The sequence below is a fragment of the Notamacropus eugenii genome, chromosome 2, assembly GCF_028372415.1.
Source record: "Notamacropus eugenii isolate mMacEug1 chromosome 2, mMacEug1.pri_v2, whole genome shotgun sequence".
In the NCBI taxonomy this organism is placed as follows: Eukaryota; Metazoa; Chordata; class Mammalia; order Diprotodontia; family Macropodidae; genus Notamacropus; species Notamacropus eugenii.
In genome coordinates this window covers 51,773,579-51,796,780 of record NC_092873.1, presented here as the reverse complement: position 1 = coordinate 51,796,780, position 23,202 = coordinate 51,773,579, and the positions used below count along the sequence as shown (strand labels likewise).

Sequence of the window (23,202 nt, the reverse complement as noted above, 5' to 3'; positions counted from 1 at the left end):
AAAGTGTTAGAATGGCCCCATTACACGTGAAGTAGCCACTTTACCTTTCCAGAATTTCACTAAAAGAAAGAGGGGTGAGGGTGCTACATGGATGAGCTTCTCTCTGTCCAGGAAATAGTGTGTTTCTATTTGTTTTGTCTAATTAGTTGTTGATAAAGATTACAAGAAAAGAGATGAGGAAACAAAATCAGCTTTGTGTCCCACACACACTCATAATGGGCTTTGGGAACTACCTCTCTCTCCACCTTCCTCCTTCTCTCTCTCTGTTTCTCTCTGTCTCTCTATCTCTGTCTCTCTATCTCTCTGTCTCTCTCTGTCTCTCTGTCTCTGTCTCTCTGTCTGTCTGTCTGTCTGTCTCTCTCTCTCTCTGCCTCTGTCTTTCTCCTCCTCCCTCCCCCTGTTTGATGGTTTTCCTTATTCTTTGCAGATATGCTGACCATTTACACAAGTTCCATGAGAACGGAGACAATGGGAACATGTGGCAGTGAGGGGGAGGGGCTTCTCCTTCCCCAGTGCCAAGTGGCCGGACCAGCTTCTCCACTCCCCAGCTCATGGGTTGCATGTGCAGTTTCTTCCATGCATGTCCCTCCTAGCTTAGGCTCCCCTAGGAAAAAAAAAAACAATCACAGCAGAAACCAGCCTTCCCTTCCCCTGGCCTCTCCCCCAGTGTCCTGCTCTAGGGTTTCAGGACAATCTCAGACCCTCCTTCTTCCATGAACCCCAGAGTCTAGCAGACACACTGAGAGCAGACAGCTCCTAAGTTTCATTGGTTTGGTCAAGGATGTTTCAGACCTAAGAATCCTGACCCACCCTGGGGCTCTTCCCTAGGGTAGCAGTGGCCCAGACCTGAGGGCTAAACCCCAGACATGCTCACTGAAAGACCACCCCTCCCTCCACCAGGGAACCTTGTCCCCAGCAGCCCCAGGTTTGACCCCTTGAGGGCCCACAACCATTGGCAGCATTAGAGTTCAGAAAGAGCCTGATCCGGGCTGAGCAGAGCCAGAGGCTTCACTTGTGTCTGTGCTCAGGCAAAGAACATCCTGAGCGTTAACCCCAGCAGACTTGGAGAAGGAGCCCGTTTCCTCACTGCTGCCTCCATAATGCCTTCCTGCTGGACTGCTGATTAAGTTACCATCTGATTCTGTCTCTGGCTTAATCTAATGGACATTTCCTGGGCCCCTCATCTGAGCTTAGCCCGGTGCAGCCCTACCCACCCACCCCCTCTACCTTGGGGCCTCCCCAACCTGGGGCGAATAAGCAGCAGACCAAATGCCCAGGCCAAGTAGGCAAGGGGAAGACCCTTTGGGGTTTGGTTGGCTGGGAAGCCAGCAAGCCTCCAGGCCCCAAACTCTGCCCCACACAAGTCAGAGCAAATTTGAGAGGAGGGCTGTGGTCTATGTTGTTGACTTCCCAAGCTAGCAGCCTTCAGAAACGGGCACTCTGGGAATGATATGGTCTTTGACCCCAGCTGGAGAAAAAAGCTGGCCCAGACAAGAGTTCTACAGGGCTGATTGGTTTCTGCCAGGAGGTGTTTTTCCCTTCCTTTATTGCTTTCCCCCTAATTCCCTTTAGCTAGCTTTGTGCTTTCCTGTTGAGTCAGGATTTTGGCGAAAGATGCCTCTGACAATCAGTCCCGCTGCTGGGTATTAACAAGCCTGGCTCTCTGTCTCTTCAATAGTAGTGCCCATGCATGTGTCTTCACACCTCAGACAGGGGCAGTGCCTGCACTCAAAGCAGAATATACATCACATTGTCTGTGTTGGGGACAGGGGAGGTCCGCATGCCTAGCAGTGCTAAGGGGAACATTCCTGCCATCGCCAAGGGTCCTTGGAAGGATGCTCAGTCCAAGCTTCCTGGCTTACTTACTTCCCAAAGGAGTATAGTGATAAATCTCCACATGCTCCCTACCAGGCAGTGAGAGGCCCTGTGGTGTTGACCCAGGAGACTGTCATCTCCCTTTAGCCCCCCAATTCACTCCATCATGGGCACTGCTTCTCCAAAGGAGCCCTTCCTCCTTTCCTTGGACATTAGCATCCAGGGTCCATTGTCACTCTCCATCATTAGCCCTGCAGCTACTTGTCGGGCAGACTTTAAGGACCAAGAGGTCCCACCAACATCCCTAGCAGGCACCAGAGGCAGAAAAGAAATTATTCCCATCACACGGATTCAGGCTCAACCAGGGATCTTGGGAACAGTCAGGGCATCAAACCTGGAAATTGACTGGGTTTTTTTCTTTCTTTTTCACTTTAGAATTGGTTTGGGAATATTTAGAGTTTGGGTAAAATCGGGTATGGGTTGTTTTGATCCAGGCCAAATGGATGCCAACCTGATTTAGAAAGGGCATCCCAACAATGCCTTAGAATTTTAGATTTGCTAGATTAGAATTGCTTTGCTGTCTGCATTGAGTGCCTTTCCCCCAGTACTTGGAGAAGTTTGGAATAAATTTATTCATGCATTCAAATGTGTGTGCTCTGTGTGTGATCCTGTCACTCAGATGGTAGAGATCTCACCAGCTGGATACCTCAATTCCTTACTGGCCTGGGCCACCCTGGAGACCCTGAGGAAGAGATGCTGCTGCCCAAGAAGTCAGGGTGGTACCATTTGAAGGGCACTGGCTCTGGAGATAGAGGACCTGAGTTCAAATCCAGCCTCTAACCTCTTTGTCCATTTAATCTCCTGTTTCCTTCCCTGTAAAATGAGAGACTTGGACTAGATGCCTTTGAGCCCTCTTCCAGCCCTAAATTTATGATCTTAATGAGTTCCAGGTTCAGGCAGCTCTGCATGAATGGAGCACTGTCCGTTTCACTGTCATGGAGGAAGGACATTAATCCTCAAAGAAAACCCTCACTGTCTTCTGCCCCATTTCCTAGACCAGGAATGCATGAGACCTCCCAGCTGAGCATCTGCATTCCATCCCATGTGAATGTTTGGGGTACTGTAGAACCTTGCTGCTTTGTGGAAGTGTGGAGTAGCTGAATGTGTGTACAACAAAGGGACATGAGGATTTCTGCAGAAACTGAACTTTCCAAGTGGGTCTAGGGAAGCTTGGGTGAGGAATTAAAGGAGTGTTCCTCTTGGGATTGACCACGAAGTTGGTGATGTTATTTAGCTTAAGAAGGGGGCTGGCCACACCCAGTCAAATCTGTGCTTCTCAGACCCCACCTGGCCATAATGACAGAGTGGACCCAGTGGACAGACAGGGAAGGAAGGGTATTCTATATGTTCAAGGCTGGTGCCGAGATAGATGGGACCAGATCCTCCTGGCCAGGATGCTGAGGGCTTCTCAAGAGGAAGAGGTTGGGGGTGTCGGAGAAGGGCAGGGGATAATAGAAAAGAAAGGCAAAAACGTGGCCAGTCTCCCGATGACTTTGGTTTGATCATGTTCATTTGTGAGAAGGGAGGATTCAATAGGAGACAAGAGAAGTGATGATCCCCATCCCAAAGAAGTAAAGTTACTTGCTTGGGGTCACACATCTCATGAATAGCAGACCCAGGCCTCCAAACCCAGCCTCTCTTACCTGAGAGAATTCCTGCAGGTAAGGACTATTTTATTATTTGTTTCTGTATCCCCGGTACTTAGCATTATACGTGGCACACAGTAGGTACTTAAGAAATGCTTGCTGATTGACTACTACATGCAGTGAGTGGACAGGCATATCGATGTAAAATAGGGTGGTACTTGAGAAATAGCCCAGAATCACAGGTTGAAAGCTGAAAAGGACATCTAGTCCAGCCCTCCCCCCACCCTTTTTTTTTTTTTTTACAAATGAGGAAACTGAGGTCCAAAGGTGGGAAGTTATTTGCCCACTATCCCAGACAAGGGAACTAATTCACCCAAGATCACAGAAGTCATAAGTGGCAGAGCCAGAATTTGAACTCAGGTTTTCTGCTCTCCTCACTCTTCCAAGCTGCTCATCTGTCTTGCTCTGTAAAATGGCCAACAGCAAACCCAGGCCACCATTTCCCATACTCAGAATCAAGTCTCTGTTTTCACCCTCATTCTCCAAAAAGAATCAGGCGCTGACAAAAGCACTTCGTTCCACAGAAGGGATTTTCATTGAAGGGAGGAATCAGAGAAGCAATTCATAATCAAAGGTCACCCAGTTTGATGGTTCAGAGCCAGGCCTCCTGGCTCCCAGGCTAATGGTCCTCTTTGCCCTACCAACCCCTGCAGCCTCTGGGACAAGGGAAGTAGGGTTTCTATTTATATCCATCAGGAGGGCAAAGAGGGAGGGGGGAGGAGTTAGCCTGTAGCTCTGGCCCCTCCAGCCCCTACAGACTGGATGTTGCCTCTCCTAGGGCAAGGATTTTGGTCACTGTGGCCGTGTGATGACCAGCCTTCTCTTTACCTAGCCATTGGCATCTGACCCATCACTAGGGAGAAAACAGGATCTTCTTGGTGGGCTGCTTAACTAGGCCTGCCTGGCTCTGCTGTTCACATCATCCAGCCCCTCTGATCCCCACTTTCTCCCATCCACAAAATCACTCAACAAGCATTTGTTATTAATTGACTACTATGTGCCAAGATGCTCACTGATGGATTGTGCAGATAGAGAAGACCAGAGAAGTTAGATCACCTACCCAAGAACACCTACTGTGTGCTAGGGGAAAAATAAGGACACCACTGCCAAAGTAGTGTGGCATATCAAAGGTAAAGGACCAGTTACCTCCCAAGCCTCAGATCCTTAATCTGTAAAATGGGGAGCTTCTGAGTTCCCTTCCAGCTCTCTACCTATGGTTCTATGACCTGGTTAAAAGAAGGTGGCAATGAGCCCAGACTCTGGAGTCACAGGGCCTTTATCTACCCTGCATGACCTTGGGTGAGTCATTTACCTTGTCTAGGCCTCAGTTTCCTCTGTTGTAAAATGAAAGGGTTAGACTAAATGGCCCTAGAGATCTCCAGCTCTAGAGTTAGGATCCCTATGAATTCTAGACTTACTGACTACAGGCCAGTCTCATAATGAGGAAGATCTAGGGTGTCGAGTCTTTCCTCTGACTTATAAGTACATGTGAAATAAGCACCATGAATATAATCCTCTTCCCTTGCTAAATGATCCTGTGAATTCAGTAAGCATTTCTAATTACCTGCTGCATAGGCCAGGCCCCGAGCTCTGACACAAGCTAACTTCATGACCCTTGCTTGGTAAGTCACTGAACCCCTCAATTCCCGAAGCAGCTCGTGATTTTCAAGTTGTAAACTTGTTGATCTCTAGAGAGCGTTTCTCCACTGGCCGTTCACTGTACCAATGAAATCATGAGTCTATACTGGAGATACAGAGACAAAAATAAAGCTGGCCTGCCCTCCAGGTGCTTACATTGTATGGAAGTGACAAGATACACAAAAGAATTCGCAGAATTTAAAGAAAAAAAAGACGATGGGTGCCCTTTTCTGCCCTCCCTACTTACTCTACTTTGATCAACAGGTTCATGTACAACAAAGGAAACCTCCAGTCTTCAGTTTGCATTCAGCTGGGAAGAAAGACAGACGGTCTTAGGGAGAAAGGACAGGCTGAGTGTTGAAGGGGGAGGAAGCCGAGCCAGTGTGACAAGAGGCAGGAGCCCTGTGTTCTCTCCCAGCTCTGTGGGGCACTAACCTTGGGCAAGTCGGTGACCTCATTTGTGAAGTACACACCCTGCTGACTTCATAGTCTTGTTTCAGGGATCAAATAAGCCTATGTCTATAGCAAATCTCAAAGCCCTGTGCAAACATGAGACCTTTATTATTAGGAGCTGAAATCAGTTCCTTCTGACTCAGGACAACTCTTATATCTCTGACTCACCCATCTCAGGGGAGGGAGCCCTATCACAGCCAGGCCAGGAATTCTTCCTTCCTCTCAGTCATGGGGACCATGGAGAGCATCATCGAGAGGATGGGGTGGGAGCATCACAGAGTGTCCACATTTGGGGACACCACATGTCCACATATCGTTTGGCAGTTCAGTTCACTTAAGGGTCAGTAAATAGCTGAAGTAGGGATAGGGTAGAGGCAAGGGGAGAAGGAAGAGCCAGAAGACTTAGGTTTTGAGCCAAGCTATGATCCTTGGTTCCTGGAGGGTCTCAGACAAGGCACTAGGTCCCTCTGTACTCACAAAAAAGAAAAACATAAGACCCCTCTTCCCCTCCCCTGTTTTATTAGTATTGTATCTGTCTTGAGTGTAAGGCACTGGAAAGTCTGTCCACCAGTACCTGTTCTACAACTTAAATCAGAATACAGATTTTGGATCTGAAAGGCACTTCAGATGTCTTCTAGTCTAACCCTCTTGTTTTGCAGATAAGAAAACTGAGGTCCACTGTGAAGTGACACAGGGTAACACATCTGAGGCAGGATTAAAATTCAGGTCTTCCTGACTCCAAGTCAGTCACTCAGAGTATTTATTAAGCCCCTACTGTGTTTAAGATACAATGCTAAGTATTGGGGCCAAGAGGAAAAGTACAGTCCGATGCCTAGGGCTCTATCTCCAGGTATCTCTAGGGCCCTGGAGAGGTACCTGAGCCTCTGAGAGGTTAAGGACCTTGCTAGGATGTGACAGAGATAGAACTTGAACTCTTGTCTTTTAGAGTGACTGTCCCTCTCACACTGCTTCTTTACTGCCTTTCTCCAAGATAAAGTGTGAGAATATACAAAAGCTTTCCCTGGGTTCTAATGGAGCCTAGGACTGAGATAAAATCCCAGGTTTATTCTTATTCTCTTAGTGAGGGGGAGGGGAGGGGATGGAGAGAAAGCGATGAAGGATGGAGACGCACAGGAATCCACCTCTCCTCCTTGCTCAGAAATAATCTACACACCTGTCCTCCTCTTCAGGGATGGGAAAGTCTTTGGTCTACTTGGGGAGAGGGCAATCCAAATCAGTTTTTGTAATAGCAGCCACACTAGAGCCTGCCGGCCTGGCATGACTCACCTGGCACCCTGGTATCCTAGGCTTCAGAGCTGAAGGGATCCTCACAAGGTAGTATTTCTTATGACCAATATTCTACCTCACATACTCTCCTGCCCAGCGATGCCAGCCTCCTGGCCCTCTCCATCTCTCAGTCCGGGCATCCTCTCTGACTGTCCCCCAAACCTGGCACTCTCTCCCTCCTCTGCTCTGACTACTGACCTTCCTGACTTCCTTTAAATCCCAACTAGAACCTCACCTTCTACAGGGAGCCTTTCCCAAGCCCTCTCACTGCCAGCAGCTTCCCTCTAGCCATTGTTTCCACCTAGCATCTCTGTATGTCGTTGTTTGCATGGGGTCTCCCCATCAGAATGTGAGTTCCTGGAGAAAGAGGACTGCCTTTTGCCCTTCTTTGTATCCCCGGCACTCAGTAAATGTTTACTGACCGACTGCATGGAATGGGGCAAACACTGGAGGCCCTTCTCATCATCTTCTCCCCACTCTGTGGGATCCTGGGTTACTTCTAGCTGGCCGTGTGTGTGTGTGTGTGTGTGTGTGTGTGTGTGTGTCTGTGTGTCTGTGTGTCTGTGTGTCTGTGTGTATGTGTGTGATGACTCAGTGCTGAAGAGTTTGGGAGGCCAAAACATTCCCTCCCCCACCAACCACCGACAGAGTTGGGGGGGAGAGGGAAACCAAGGGACCACCCAGAGTTTGCTTCCTGATTATAAAGCCAAGCCCTTTAACCCTAAGTGAGAACACATGTGGCCCAACAGAAGTGGCCCAAGGTCCCCCAGGTGGAGTCCCTGTTACAGGAAACTGAGGTAAAGTGGCTTGATGAGAGACACACAGTCAGTAGTAGGACTGGGATTCTAACTGAGGCTGACTCCTCCATTGGTGCTCCAGGGGAAGGACACAGAGCCCTAAGACAGAAGCTACACCAGCTCCTTTTGGGCCCTCAGGCCAGGCTGAGCACACTGTTTGTCCTTGGGGCTCATCCTCACATCATCTCCAAGGAAATTCTCTGAAAACTGGTTCCCAGCTCTGCTGCTAACTTACTTTGAAATCTCAAGGAAGCCCCTCTTCATCTCTGGGCCTCAGTTTCCTTCTCAGTAAAATACGGAGGCCAAAGCTTCTGGTCTCTAAAATCACACCGGGTGTTCAGTGTTCTCTAATAATGACTGGCATTCATCCTGGGACTCCTTCAGGTTTGCAAAGGGCTTTATGTAAATTATCTCATTCGAGACTGAGATTGAAGGCAAACCCATCATGAAATATGGTACTTCAGAATTATTCCCATCTTTCGGATGAGGGAACTAAGGCTCAGAAGAGAAAAGTGAATTGCCCTTGGTAATATGGCTACTAAATCTCAGACGCGGTACTTCTTAATTGCAAGGTGAGCCCTCTTTCCATTACATCACATTTTAGGCTCTCATGTCTGTCTTCCCAGGGATATTTATATTTTGAAAGAGGAATTGAGGGAGGGCCAATGTCATTTTCAAGAGGATGAAGTACAGTCTCGTACAGTGGGAAAAGCAGATTTGGAGACCGAGGGTATGGATTCAAATCCCAGTTCTCAGGGCCTCAGTTTCCTCCTCTGTAAAGTATGAGGATTGCCCTGGATGGTCTCTTAGGCTCCTTCCTGTTCTGAATCTAGGATTGGGATGAGAGACTTGGACCCTGCTCTGAGGGGTCTAAACATGGCTGCTTCCCCCCAGCTGGAGAGAACCTGGCTTGCTGAGGAAGCAGGGAGTCCCCAGTCCCCAGTACTCCGGGAGTAGAAAGAGCTTTGGAGTATGGTGCAGGGGGCGGGGTTTGGCAGAGCAATGAATGGGGGCCAGGGAGGAGGCCAGATGCCAGCCTAGACAATCAGGCCCCAGCTGGGGAGTTCATTGGTTTCCATGGTTACAGACCAGGCCACCCCGAGAAGAGGGAGAGCATCCTTCTGGCAACATAAAAGAATCACAGGAAGCTTTTCTTTCTTAGGACCATTTTCCTTCAGCTCCAAGCTCCCTCCATAGACCCGGGCACTCCAGAATGCCATGATCTTTCCTGACGCCTAGCTCTCCCCTCCCCAGTTCCCACCCTCCCCTTCTTCAGCCCCAGGACTGCTGGAGCAGAGAGCCCTGGGGAGAGTGCTGGCAACATCTAGATACCCACAGCAGAGACCAAAGACCCAATAAGGCTATATCCCACTGCCCAACCCCCACCTCAGAGATGATGCTCTGTCTGACATCCTGAGGGCCCTTGCTGGGGCAGCTCTCTGGGTACAGCTGGCATCCCAAGGAGGCTCTGATGCCCAGACAGAGCCCATCACTAATGTTGGACAAGTCATTTAGACTGTTTATCTGAACAAGGGGATGATCATCTACCCCAACCCCGAATGCTCTTCACACATTGTGATATGTGAAGCTGTGGGTGAGGAGAGCTGTAATATGTTCTCTGAAAGTAAAAGGAATGCTTGTCCAAGAGCTGCTGCTCCTTAATTCCACTCATTCACTCGTTCACCAAGTCTATATTAATCACCTATTGTATGCAAGCCGCCATGCTAGAGACTGATGATACAGACAAGAGAATGAAAAAGAATCTTTTATCTCAAGAAGCTGCCATCCTACTGAGGCATTCACACAGGTAAGGACAAAATAATCCGAGGATGAATGAACAATAACAAGAAAAGCTTCCCAAGAAGCAGCACGGTGTTTAGAACTCTCCTAGGAATGTCCTTGTGGTGGCAGGGATCTACCGGGACAATGTCCTTTGGAATAGAAGCCCAGAGGAAATTTGCCTGGATTTCAAAGGGGATCGATCAACTTTCATAGAAGCCAGCTAGGTGATACAGTGGACAGAGGGCTGGGCCTGGGGTCAGCAAGACCTGAGTTCAAATCTGACCTCAGACACTTCCTACCTGTGTAAGCCTGAGCAAATCACTTAACCTCTGTTTGCCTCAGTTTCCTTATCTGTAAAAAGTAAGGATAATAATAGCATCTATCTCCCAAAGTTGCTGTGAGAATGAAATGAAATGTGTGTGCACAGTGCCTAGCACAGAGTAACTGCCGTATAATATTCGCTATCATTATTATTTATTATTATAGAGGAAGTCCTGTAGAATAGAGCTAGTCTCAAAATCAGCCAGACCTGGACTTATTTCCAACCTCTGACGTACAAGCACTGTCTATATAAGCCATATGCAAAATAAATGCGATATATTCCTCTGCCCTAGCTACTTTCTCCCTCAAGTCAATTCAATAAGTATTTGTTAATTGCCTGCTGTATGAGGCACGGTGCTCCGACTCCCTCTGACTGGCTGCGACCCTGCACAAGTCACTTAATTTCTCTATGTCCCAGGTACATCTGTAAGACTATAAATTGCAAGCACAATCTGTATGAATAGAAATAGTTTTCTCACTGAGAGGTGTTTTTTTTTTGCTTATTTCTTGCTTGTTTTATTTAACCAATGAAGTCCCAGGTCCTTTCTGAAAAAAAAAAAGAAGAGAAAAGGTTAAAAAACAGAAAACCATTTCCCATAGCATGCGGCACCTAAGATGAGCCTGGAAAGAAGTTAAGGATTCTAAGAGGAGAAAATAAAAAGTGCACCCCAAGCATTCTGAGTAGCCTAGAAAAAGGTAAGGAAGTGAATGACTGGATGAATGGGCATTTATTAAGTACTTACTATGTGCCAAGCACTTAGCTAAGCAAAAATGCCAAAACAGAGGCAAGTGAGAGATGTAATGCCAAGTCTAGGGAACAGCCAATGGACCAGTTCGGCTGAAATGTACAATGTGAACGGGAGTAATGGATAATGTCTGGCAAAGGAGGTGAGAGTGCTGGAGTTTATTGAGTAGGAGAGTAGCATGTTGAGAGCTGGACTTTAGGAAGGTTATTCTGATAGCCTTATAGAGGGTGCAGATAGCTAGTTGGAGTTGAAGGATGAGCCGGGGTTAAGAATCAAAGATGACAGGATCAAATACAAAATGCCCTGCTTGGTCTCATAACCTAACCCCCTCCTACCTTTTCAGTCCTTTTGCATTTTACTTCCCAACATGTACTCTTTATTCCAGTGACACTGGATTCTGAGCTATTCCACAAATAATATCTGGACATTTTCTCTTACTGTCACCCCTGCCTGAAAGGCTTTCCCTCATTCACTCCCACTATTGACCTCCCTGTCTTCCTTTAAGTCCCAACTAAAATCCCATCTTCTACAGGGAGCCTTCCTCAACCCCTCTAAATTCCGCTGCCTTCACTCTGTTCATTATTTCCTATTTGGGGCAGTTAAGTGATGCAATGGATAGAGCACCTGTGCAGGAGTCAGGAAGACCTGAGTTCAAATCTCCCCTCAGACACTTGACACTCCCTAGCTGGGTGACCTTGGGAAAGTCACTTAACCCCAATTTCCTCATCCTGGGTCATCTCCAGTCATCCTGATGAATATCTGCTCACTGGATCCAGGTAGCTCTGGAGGAGAAGTGAGGCTGGTGACCTGCACAGCCCTCCCTCCCTCAAAACAAAGTCAAGTGCAAGTCATGTCATTATTTCTCTGATGGCATGGTCTTCTTTGGCAACGAAGGATGAACACACGTTTCCTATTTATCCTGTAGATAGATTGTTTTATATATATTTGTTTGCATGTTGTTTCCTAGATCAGATTATAAACTCCCAGAGAGCAGGCACTGTCTTTTGTCTATTTTTGTATGCCCAACACTTATCACAAAGCCTTACATGCAAAAAGTACTTAATGACTTAATTGATTGATTGAACCTGACAGAATCTTGCTGCCCTGGCCAGAACTAGGAAAGTTGGGATAAGTATATGAGTTCTCTTTTAGACATGTTCACTTTTAGATGTCTCAGTCTTTACTAAGTGTGAGGTGCCAAAGATGAAATCACCCCTATTCTCAAGAGAGAAAGGACAATCCTAGGACAATGAGCAAAACTCAAAAGGAAGAAGCCAAAATTTGGAGGAAGGAACCTCTCATTCCAATTCTAGGGCTCTGACTACCCTACAAACAACAAAGGTACACAGCATCCTTCTGAAGGCCTGCCCTATTGCCAGATTTTTCTTTTCTTGTCAAAGAATGAATACGGAATTTGTTTTTAGTCTTAGAGCTTTGAGAACACCAAGAACCTGGATCCAAATCCTACTTCTGACATTTACTATTTATGTGACATTGGGTAAGTCACTTAGCCCCCCAAGGCCTCAGTTTCCCCATCTGTAAAAGGAAAGTGTTGGTCTACCTGGCCTCTGGGGTTCCTTCCAACTTTAGGTTTATAATACTATGATTAACAGACTGTGAGAATTAGGAAAGGATATGGAAAACCTGTAGACTATAGAACTGGGAAGACTCATGGTGTACAGAATGTCAGAGCTAGGAAAGACCTTAGAGCTCATTTTTTTCTAGTCCCCACCCACCCTTCAGGTGCTAGTGCTCTCCGATATTTTGCTTATTATAATGCTCATGTTCTAGGGAAACCAAATCCAGAGAGTTTGGAGGCTTTCTGAACATCTTCCAAGTGGCATCCAAGTGCCACTATGGGTAGAACTGCCCAGGCTTGATCATCTCTTCCTCTTTGGTGGGCTAACAGATGAGCTGAGGAGAACCATTACCACCCTTCTCCCTTTGTGGGGCTAGTCTAGAACATTATTTCTCTTGTTTCTTCTAGCAAGAAGGAGGGAGGAGATTCCTCTCCTGTTCCCACTACTCAGTGGGAATGGTGTCTTACAATGAAGCATGTGCTTGCCAAGATATCATGCACATCAAATATGCCTTCATTAAAATGTTCATACAAGTGTTAAACACGGAGCCCTCAAATATTTGAACCCAATCCTCCCTCTAGCTTGACAATGGTTCCTTAGTCCCCACTCTCTGGATCTGGTCATTGAACATAGGTGTGCACAGAGAATGAGCCAGGGGTGCTTGCATGCCCTGAAGGAGCATTCTCATTGGTCTTTCCCCAATCACCCCAGTTGTACCACCGGGAACATCCTCTAGGGGGATTCATACTTGCTCATCCTCATCCTTTGAGGCAATGAATGAAAAAAAATTTGTATTAAGTGCTTACTAAATGCTAAGTGCTGAAGATTCAACTAGAAAATCTGCCTATTTGTCTTTCATTTTTGAAGAAGACCATGATATCAGAAAAATGGTGACATGACTTGCCCTTGACTTTGTTTTGAACGAGGGAAGGCTGTGCAAGGGTACCAGCCTCACTTTCCCCTCCTAAGCCATCTGGATCCAGTGACCAGATATTCATCAGGATGACTGGAGAAGGTCCAGGATGCAATGGGAGACCTTGGCTATTCAGGTACTCAGAGTAAGGTAACACCCATTCAGTGAATAGGCCTCTTTAAGAAGTAATCAGGGAATAGCCCCTTTAATGAGCAAAAGAAAAAAATTAGTCAATCAAGCTGGGAGGGAAAGAGTGACAGTTACTATTGATAATCACTCTGAAGCCAGGAGGGTTAGAAAAATAAGACTTTTCAAAAGAGAAGTGAGTTCGCAAGGAGCTCACATTTGAATGAGGTAGACAATACACAAAGATTTTAGCTGCAAGTCAGATGGAAAGTCCCACAGACCCTGGGGTGCAGCAGCAAAGCTGACAGTGAGACATCTTAAATGTTGTCTCCGCTGATCAAATTCTATCTATTTCCCATCTTGCACCATTTGGAAGTGCTAAGGATCTTGGTGGCAAGAATTTTCTTTTCTGCATTGCCTTTGACTGTGGCTGCTGCAAAGGCAGGGACTTTAGCCCCTCTAGTTGCTAGATCTCATTTCCACAAGGGTTACATCCCAGGTGGGAAACCTGAGGCTGGGGAGTGGTTTGGGGGTACTTCATTCCCAAGCTCTTGGGCTCACTAACTGGTCAGTCATCGGTGCTGGTGTCAAGAAATAGAGGGATCCTTTTCCACCGAGATTCCTCCCCTCAATAATAGCTGAGGGGTCTGAACTAGAAGCAGTGCTGGTATTCTTAGGGACACTGCTATTTCTGAGGCTCCAGGGTCAGGGGCTATGTCCAGATGGGGACCATGGCTTGACTTGCCTGGCAATCAATTGATTAATCAATAAATATTAAGTCCTTATGATGTGCCAGGCAGTGTGCTAGGCACTGGGGACACAAAAAGAAACAAAAGACAGACCCTGCCCTCAAGGAACTTCCAATCTAATGGCACATACAGACTCCCATCTCTACCTGAAGGTGTCTCACAGCTTCAAGGTGTTCCTGGCCAGGGGAAAGGGAGAGACCAATGAAATGCTCCCCAAGGTGTGCCTAGCAGCTATACCAACCATAGCCGTCAAGTAGCAATGATCCCACCCAACTGAATTGGTTACAAGGATGTTGAGGAGACTTTGCCAATGCCTTGCCAGATTCTAGCTATAAGATGTATCTGGCATTTCCTGTGTCCGATAGTAACACTGCCAAAAAAAAGGAGGGGCAGGGAATGAGATTAGTGTGATATGGTTTGTTCTTAATGGACACATGTTGGCTTTCAGTGACCACTGCTTCCGTTTTCAAGGCTTTACAAACCAGTTCTTTAATGATTCATCCTAGAAGTTTGCCAGGATTGAAGTCAAATTCACCAGCCTCTAGTTTGAAGAATCTGCTTTCTTCTTCTTGAAAACTGGGAAACCCTGGTCTTCTGACTCTTTATCAATCAACAAGAGTGTATTATCCTACCAGACCAGGGCTTTTTCTACCTTACCATTCAGTGGAGGTCCAAAGGGAACTTTATACCCCTGAAGGATTCCTAGTTTTACCTGGGTCTGGAGTTAGAGAACCTGGGTTCAAATCTCTTTTCTGACCCTTATTTACCTATGTGACCTTGAACAAATCACATAACTTCCCCAGGTCTCAGTTTCCTTCTCTGTGAAATGAAGAGGATTAGATGGTCTCTGTGGTCCTTGTAGCTCTAGAGCGATGAGCACCTTCCTGGGTCTCAATTTCTTACTGGATTAGATGGCTTCTGAGATCCTTTTGAGCTCTAGACCTAGGACCCTATAAATTTATGGGGGAAAATATAGCCCCTGTTCTCTGCCTGCCCTTTCTTCTTCAACCCCATTCCTCTTCTATCTCCTCCAAAAAAGCTTCGGCCAGGACCATACCAGCTGCACCTTCAACATGACACAAGAGAATCAGCGAAAACCCTTAATGAAACCTTGGGCAGGAAGCCAGGGTATTGATTAGGTCTGAGTCTTAATAAGTGTCTTCATGAATGAAAGCAGAAACTAGGGCTGTAAGCAAGGAGGCAGGGAGGGAGGGAGGAGTGTGGAGGAGAAGGAGGATCAATGGTCAGGGCAGTGGAATGAAGCCTAACCTGCCATCCGCCCGCCCACCCATTCACAGAGACCCCTTATATGTTACCTTTCTTTGTATCATCCTTCCCCTCCACAGCACAGGGCTTAGCTCATAGGGAGGGCTTAAAAAATGTGGTTGACTGAATGACTCACACACACACACACACACACACACACACACACACACGCCCATTCCCAGAAGGCACAGTCATTCAACCAACCACTGGCTGTCTCCTGGACACTAAGCTCCTGTCTTTGAACCTTCTGCTTGAGGAGCAGGCAAGGACACGAGAGATTCCTGCACTGCAAACAATAGTATTGAGAGGGGGCAGACGGGCTCTCCCCGACCACACAGTCACACCTTTGTGAAGTGCTGGGGAGTCCGTATCCTGCTGGGATGGATCAACAGGGATGGCCAGCACCCAGCCCCATCCCAAACCAGAGCTCAGGAAGGGGGTTAAATTTCAGGGTCCAGGAGGAAGGCATACTCGAGTTGTAGGATGCTGTGGGGTTTTTTTTTTTAGTATGAAGGGTATCTGAGTAGGGGGAGAGAAGTGGATGCTTGGGACCCTACAATCCCCACGCTGGAAGGGGTTGTCAAGAAAGAATGTGGTCCAGTTTTCAGCCTTTAGGCACCAAGAGGTACTGCTAAACCAACCTGGGAAGGAGGCCATTTAATCTCTTCTCACTGATCTCCTAAGCCAGAAGAGATAGCTCAGCCTTTCTCCATCAGTCAGGCAGATACACCATTTATATTTTGTATTTAATTTCATATATATTTTATATTTAATTTTCTACACACATATTGTTTCCCCCAATGAAGCATGAACTCCTTGAGGGCAGAAAAACCTTTCCTTTTTGTCTTTGTATATCCCTAGGACTTAGCACAGTATCTGCGACATTTTTCTTTGAGGAAGACCCATGATCTTATTGATATAAGGAACTCCCAGCTTCCTCTCCCACCTGTTCTGCAGCTTACACTGAAGGCTTTGACATTGTCTATCAGTCTCTTCTCCTTGGAACGCTCTGATCTCTATGACATCATTCCATCCTGCTTTCCCTCCTATCCATTTGATTGGTCCATCTCAATCTCCTTTGCAGGATCTTCATCTAGGTCACACCTGCAAACTTCAGAGTCCCTTAGGGCTCTGTTTCTGACACTTTTCTCCTCTCCCTCTACCTATTTCACTTGGTGATCTCATCATGGATTGAATGGATCATCTCTACACCCCTGATTCTGGTGTCCCTGGCTTCCTTTAAGTCCCAACTAAAATTCCCACTCTTACAGGAAGGCTTTACCCACCTCTCTTAATTCTACTGCCTTCCCTGTATTAAATGTTACTGTTTTATATATATAGATATAGATAGATAGCTTGCTTTGTATAGATTTGTTGGCATGTGGTCTCCCCTGTTAGACTGTAAGCTCCTGGAGAACAGGCATTGTCTTTTGCCTCTTTTTTGTATCTCCAGCACTTAGCACAGTTCCTAGCACATAATAGGTGGTTAATAAATAGTTGTTAACTGATAGTCTTAAAGACTGAACTAAAACACTGAGAGATCTCCAGGGTCACACATGTATGTCTCAGAGGCCAGATCCATTCTCTGGGGTTCCTGTACTTGTCAACAGTATTCAGTAGGTGCTTAATAAATGTTTGTCAAACTAAATTGAGTTGAATTGAATTAGGGTGGTACAATAGACTCTAGGAGACATAAGAATTGACTATGTCATCTTGAGTCATCTATTTTTCCCTACCCATGCCTGCTTTCCTCGTCAGTGAGATCTAAAGAAAAATAGAATGGGATAGAAAAGCATTAATTAAACACTTTCTAAAGCACTAAAGATTTTGCTTTAAAAAAAAAACAAAAAAACTAAGTGCTACAGAAACAAAGGGAAGAAACACTCAAGGAGCTCATATCCTCATTAGGGGAGAGAACACAACACAATAGAAACCTCGGTTATAATGACTGCTGGCATTTATAAAGAACTCATCTGATTCTCACTATATCCCTGTGGGAAAGTTACTTGCCCAGGGACACACAGTCAGGGAGTATCTAAGTCAGGATTTGAACTTCAGACTGACTGATTCGAAGTCCAATGCACTATCCACTATATCATCTGGCCTTTCCTGAGAATCCTCTGAGATTAGGTATACGGGAACACTCGGAGAAAGCTAAAGGCACCACAGAAATATAATTTTTCTTGGTGTGAAATTGTGGGATGGGGTTGAGGATGAGATTAGACAATATGATCATCCTGAATGTATGAGACAGCCTGGTGTTGTCAAGTAGAATACTAGATTTGAGAGTCACAAGACCTGGGTTCAAATCCAGATTCTTCCACTTATACCTTGTACCTCTGGGCAGGTCATTTAACTGCTCTTCCTCCATTGTAAAATGAGAGAGGTGATGTGGGCTCCCTCCAGCTCTATGTCTATGTGTGTTTTTGCTTCTCTGGGCCTCAGTTTCCTCATCTGGAAAATGAAGGGGTTGGATCAGATAGTCTTCTCCCTTGCATCTCTGTGCAGTCTATGATCCCAGGATCCAAGTGTATGGGGCTAACAGTGTTAGAGAAGCTTGTTCTTTCTTTCAAAAAAAAATATTCATTCTGTTCAGGTTTTTGGGTGGCAGTCAGGAATGAAAAGATAAATAGTACATAGTTTCTGCCCTCCCAGAGTTGATGATCTATTAGGGGAGATGAGACAGGAAGGCCAATAATGGAAATACAAAGTAGAGGGTGACAGGGGCCAGATGAGAGGTATAGACAATGGCCACGTAAATTTTGATAAATAAGTAAGCTCTTCTGCTGTGTGGAGAAGGGAAAGGTGAGCCTGGAAGACTTCATGGAGTAAGGAAAATTTAAGCTGGACCTTGGAAAATGCGTAAGGTTTCCAAAGAAAGAGGAAACAGCAAGAATAACTGTTTGAAGGTAGGAAAGCACAAAACATATGAAAGGAACAAGGTTGGAGTACATTTGGGTTCCAGGATCTAGAATACATGGGGGGTGGGGAAAAGGGGGCTGAAATAAAATGGAGGAAAAACAGTTCACAGAAGCGGGAGAACACCATGGGCTGGAGTGGCAAGGGAGGCTTCATTCCAGTGGCCCAAGTCACCCAGCTGGGCGTTTCTCCTCTTGCCCATAACTGGCAAAGAACAGCATGCCTAGACTGCAGGGCACCTTTGCCAGTTTAGAAATAGCCCTGGCCACATTTGCTGTCCAGAGCTCAGAGCAGGAAGCCCTGAGTACATAAAGGTGGTAGCCCTCACTCTGCTTGGGGTGGGGGAAAGTAAGGGCAGGGAGCAGCCAAGGCACCTAGTTCCTCCTCAATACTCCATTGGCAACAGAGGCACCTGGAGCGGGCTCTGGCCTCAGTCACAGTTTTAGCAACATGTCTCATCTCTACAGCCTCAGGGAAACTGCCTTTCCAATAATATCCCCTACCACTCCCTAGATAGCTATCCTCCGTTCCAGCCTGCCTAGACTTCACTGCTCACTCTTTCTCCCCTCTTCCCACCCCGTCTCCTCCCTCTTGTCCTCTAGTACAGGGTTAGACACACAGTAGGCCTTCAACAAAGCCTTAAGGTCATCAAATCTAATTCTCTCATTTGAAAACGGACAGGGAAAGCAAGGCCTTTCTCAAGGGCGATGGGGGAAAAAAGAAGGAAGGGGAAGGGAGAAGAGAGGGGAAGACAGAGGAGGTAAGGAAAGGAGGAGAGAAAGGAATGAGGAGAGATAGAAGGGGAAGGAGGGGAAGAGAGTGGAAGGAGAGGAGGAGAGGAAAAGGAAGAAAAGGATAGAGGGAAAAGAGAGAAGGAGGAAGAAAAGAGGGAACAAGTAACATTAGATAAATTAGTAACCTTACAGAATTTCTAATCTCCCCAGGACCTCAGCATAGGTGTGGTGAGGTATGTGAGAAATTTGTGAGCAGCCTCCCACTGAGTCTGCCCCTCCAGTTAGAATGGACCTCCTCCAGGACCCTCATTCAAGTCACTAGTCTTCCTGCTCATAAGCCTCTGAAACTTATCTACTGTAGAAGTCTGGTGCTCAGGATTGGGGGGTTGGGATGGGGTGACTTGGAGATATTCCCTTCCAGAATCCTACTGAGCCTGGCCCTTCATTGGGAGTGCAGCTGCAGCTGGGAATCCCACCTCCTGGCCCCACCTAGGGACCCTAGGTTTGGTTTGATTTTCCTAACTGGTGTTTCCCTCCCTAGATCTTTGAGGGAAGGAGACCCACAGGCGTCAGCACCTCAGGAGCCTGGATGAGAACCTCTTCTGAACCCCTCAATAGGTCTCTGCCACTGGATAGGAGACAAAGGGTGGGCAGGGGAGGTCACTCATCTGTGAAACGGGTTGTTCGACTCATCCTCAGGTTATATGTGCCTGGATTTAGAGCTGAAAGGGACCTTAGGTCCTCAAGTCCAAACGTCTTTCTTAACAGGTCAGTTTGTTCACCTATTAAGGCAGAGGGAAGGAAAGTGACAACCACAGTCACACAAGTAGGAGGATGAGGCGAAGAAGCAGAATTTGAATCCAGGTTTCTCTGACTCCAAATCCAGGGCTTGTTTCACTACCCCACAGTTAGCACCAAACCTCTCAGTTGCAAAGGTTTCCTTGACGCCCCAAGTCTTCGTCCTGGCTTCAATCGCCAGGTCTGTGGCTCCTTCTCTACTCGGCCCTGTTCCCACCACTTATCCTCTCTAAACCTCAGCTCCTCCATATGTCAAACAGGGGGATTCTCCAGCCCCCTAGAAGGAGCAGGCATCACTGAGCCCGGAGGACAGGTAGATCTGGAGCAACCAGGGTGTCCCGAGCCTAGAGCCCCTCAAGGAGAGCCAGCCCCCCGTCCTCCCTCCTCCCTCCCCCCTCCCTAGCAGAGCCAGCCCCCCGCCTTCCCTCTTCCCTCCCCCCAGCCCCGGGGCAGAGCCAGCCCCCCGCCCGCCCGGCGCGCGCAGCCTCGGGTTCAGTCCCGGTCTCTCCCGTCACTGCCTCTGCCCCTTCTAACCACTCGGGAGCGTGCGTGAGCCGCCGCTATCGCCGCCGCCGTCGCCGCCGCGGGCCCCTTTAAGGATCCCCGGGGGCCGGGGCTGCGCGGCGCGCGCCCTCCCTCTCCCCTCCCCCTCCTCTTCCCTGCTCCCTCCCTCCTTCCCTCCTCCTCCACCTCCTTCTCCTCCTCCTCCTTCTCCTCCCCTGCCCCCTCCTTCCCATTCCCCTCGAACCCAGCGGAGGGAGAGGGGGCGCGAGGCGGGGCTCCCGCGCGTGTGTGGCTCACGCCGGCCGGAGGAGGAGAGGCGCACTCCGGGCGGGAGGGCAGCGAGGTGCCAGGGGCGCAGGGCCCCCGGAGCTCTCCGCAGCCCGGCCCTGGCCTTCCTGCAGCCCCGGCGCTCGAGCGAACCGAGCCTGCGGACCTAGAGGAGCCGCGTCCCCTGCGCCCCCCATCATGAGTCCGGTGAGCCGCCCGTGAGTCGCCGGCAGAGCCCGGCCCACGACTGCTGCAGCTGCGCGCGTGGAGGTAGGCACCCCCGGCCCCGGCGCCCCAGTGCCCGAGCTCTGATGGCTCCCTGGCAGGCGGGGAGGAGGCAAGAGGGCCCGGGCTTGGTCTCTCCCCCCTATCAATGTGCGCGCTTCTCTCGCCCCCAGGGTCCCTTGGGGCCGGTTTTTGTGTTGGATTTCCCCGGACCGCAGTGTAGGGTTTGTGCCCGCACGCACCCCCTTTTCAGTCCCGGCCGCCTGCCTGTGTCTGTGTCTACCTGTGCCACCTTCCTTACCAAGGGAGGCCATGGACAGAGGGGGACAGAGCTAGCTCTTCCCTTCCCCACCTACAGTCCCAAGGGTTCGTGACCGCTGAAGATCGGGTGATCCGGCGCCCTTGGGAGGCTCGATCTAGCCCCTCCAGTTTCTCCAATCAGTGGATCTGGCCACATCAGGATCTCACTTCCTCTGAAGCGGCCAAATTGATACACGCAGGGAGCAGTGTAGCCCCTGGGCTATGATGGTCTGTGTGTGCTGAGGTGCGGAGGGGTAGCATCTTGGCAGGAGCGAGCTGGTAGAGCCATGGGAGGTCATCCGGACCACCCTAGACATCAGTGGGTGCCCAACCTTCTGATGGCTCTAGGTTCAAGCTGTTCTCTTGCTTCCCCGCCCCCCACCCGCGTCTCAATGGGCTAGGATTTCCCTGGCCTGGGACGCAGCTGAGGGGATGGAGGGGAGGGGCCCTGGAGCCGGCACTATCGGGACAATAGGTGAGTTGAGCTTGGAGTCCTTCCCTCTGGGATTCGGACGCTGGTGACTTCAGAGGAGAGAGTTGGCTTAGTCTTTCACCACTACTGGCGATGAATCCCCAGGGTTTCCATTTGTCCGTGGAGAAATCACTATTTGCTCTATGTTAACAGTGTGCCTACCTCCTCTCCAGCCTTTTCTCTGAAACATCCGAGTGGTTTCCAAGGTGGGAGGGAGGTTGGCATCCCACATGATCCAGCTCCCTTTTAGCTGGGTGACCTCATGACCGATATCTCTTCCCACTCCCAAGACCCCCTAAGTGCCCTTTCGCCTGGGGTAATGTTAAAATTAGTTTAAATTTGCCAGATACGCTGGCGGGGGTTGGGAGTGGTGAGAGAGAGGTGGCAGAAGAGAGAATGAAGAATTGGGTTTAGACTTGTACCAAGCTTGGGGAAGGGGGCAGCTGGACTCTGGTAAAGATCTAGGTGTAAAAAACTGAGAATTGGCAGCTGTCTCCAAGCATGCTGAGGACCCTCCCCCGCCCCCTTTGTAAAGTGAAGCTGCTGATGTAGCTGATATGGATGGAAGGACAAAGGTGTGGGAGGTTTTCTAGGAGACCTTGGTCCTAATGGTTACAAGCTTTGGTCTCACTAGTGAGCAGCCTCACACCTCTGTCTTCAACCATTTGTTTTCCTGAGATATGTTCCTCCTTCTTTTGGATGAGGGGTATGGGTGCTGAAACAAGGATCTGGAGTGGAAGTTTAAAGGGCTTGGGCAAGGCTGGAGGCTCTTTAGATCTCTTTCCCATAGCCCTCTCCTAGAGGGGAGAAACAAGGTCCAGGAGTCTTGAAATTGAGATTGCTGTTTTTCCTAATTGATGAGTTGGGGGCAAAGCCTAGAGAGGCCAGGAGTAAGAGCTGTCTCCACTTTCTGTTTGTACTCTGTCTTTAAGGCTGGAGCCCTGGGGAGGTCTGAAAGTGGCTCCTACCATTTCTTTCTTCTCCTGCTCTGGACAAATGGTAGTAAGTCTCTGTCCCTCCACCTGGGTCCCATCTAGTTGGGTGGGGAGAATAGAGGTGGTCTAAGTGAAGCTTGGTGTACTTCACTGTCCTCTTTCTCTCCTCCACCCTCTTCTCCTACTCATCTAGTGTGTTTTGCCCCTGTTCTCCACCCTTCCAGCCTCACAGCACCCCCAGATTTTTCTTCCTGGAGGGGGGAGACCTTTCATTAAAGACTCCAACCCCGAGTCCAGGTGGCCACAGAGAGGTATTAGGAGTAGTCTGAGGGAGTGGACACATTGTGAGTACTCAGTAAAACTTGAGTATGTGAACTGGACTCAGGACAGTAGAGGAAAGAGGAAGAAATGCATTTAATTCAGCAAGTATTTATTAAGCTCCTGCTGGGTCAGACTGTTCCTACTACTCTGTGCTAGGTGCCAGGGATGCAGAGTCAGAGATGAAAGCCCTGCCCACAAGAAACTTACAATCAACTGAAGAGGACACAGAGAAGTAGATACAAAACATCTACAATTTCCAGGAGGCAAAATTTGGAAAGGCCCTTTCATAGAGGGCACCCCCAAGCTGGGTCTCAAAGGGAGGAAAGGATTCTAAGACAGAGAAATGAGGAGGAAAGGAGGAAAGGAGGGAGAAAGAAAGAAAGGGAGAGAAAGAGGGGAGACAGAGAGAGAGGAGAGAGGGAGAGAGAGGGGGAGAGAGAGAGAATGAATACATCCCAGGCCTGAGCAAAGCCATAAATGAAGGAGATGAAGGAGGCCAGTGGAGAGCAGGAGAGAGGATTAATGTAAATGACATCCTGCTCAAGTAA

At 48.3% G+C, this 23,202-nt stretch overlaps 2 protein-coding genes across 8 annotated transcripts in view; both read left to right on the top strand.

Moving 5' to 3' along the window:
• The window catches only part of CUX1 (cut like homeobox 1), a 433,849-nt gene extending 431,388 nt beyond the window's left edge, over positions 1 to 2,461 (top strand). For all 3 annotated transcript variants that reach the window (XM_072640319.1, XM_072640318.1, XM_072640317.1), the window contains exon 23: positions 428 to 2,461. In XM_072640319.1, coding sequence (XP_072496420.1) covers positions 428 to 488 — 61 coding nt within the window. In that variant the 3' untranslated portion in view covers positions 489 to 2,461. The remainder of the gene's footprint in view (positions 1 to 427) is intronic.
• A 17,805-nt stretch (positions 2,462 to 20,266) lies between these two features.
• The window catches only part of SH2B2 (SH2B adaptor protein 2), a 64,849-nt gene continuing 61,913 nt past the window's right edge, over positions 20,267 to 23,202 (top strand). For 3 of the 5 annotated variants that reach the window (XM_072640292.1, XM_072640291.1, XM_072640289.1), the window contains exon 1: positions 20,366 to 20,671. The gene's annotated coding sequence lies outside the window, so the exon portion shown is untranslated. Of the gene's footprint in view, positions 20,672 to 23,202 lie in introns of all 5 variants that reach the window. The other 2 variants (XM_072640290.1, XM_072640293.1) reach the window with 2 other exon arrangements.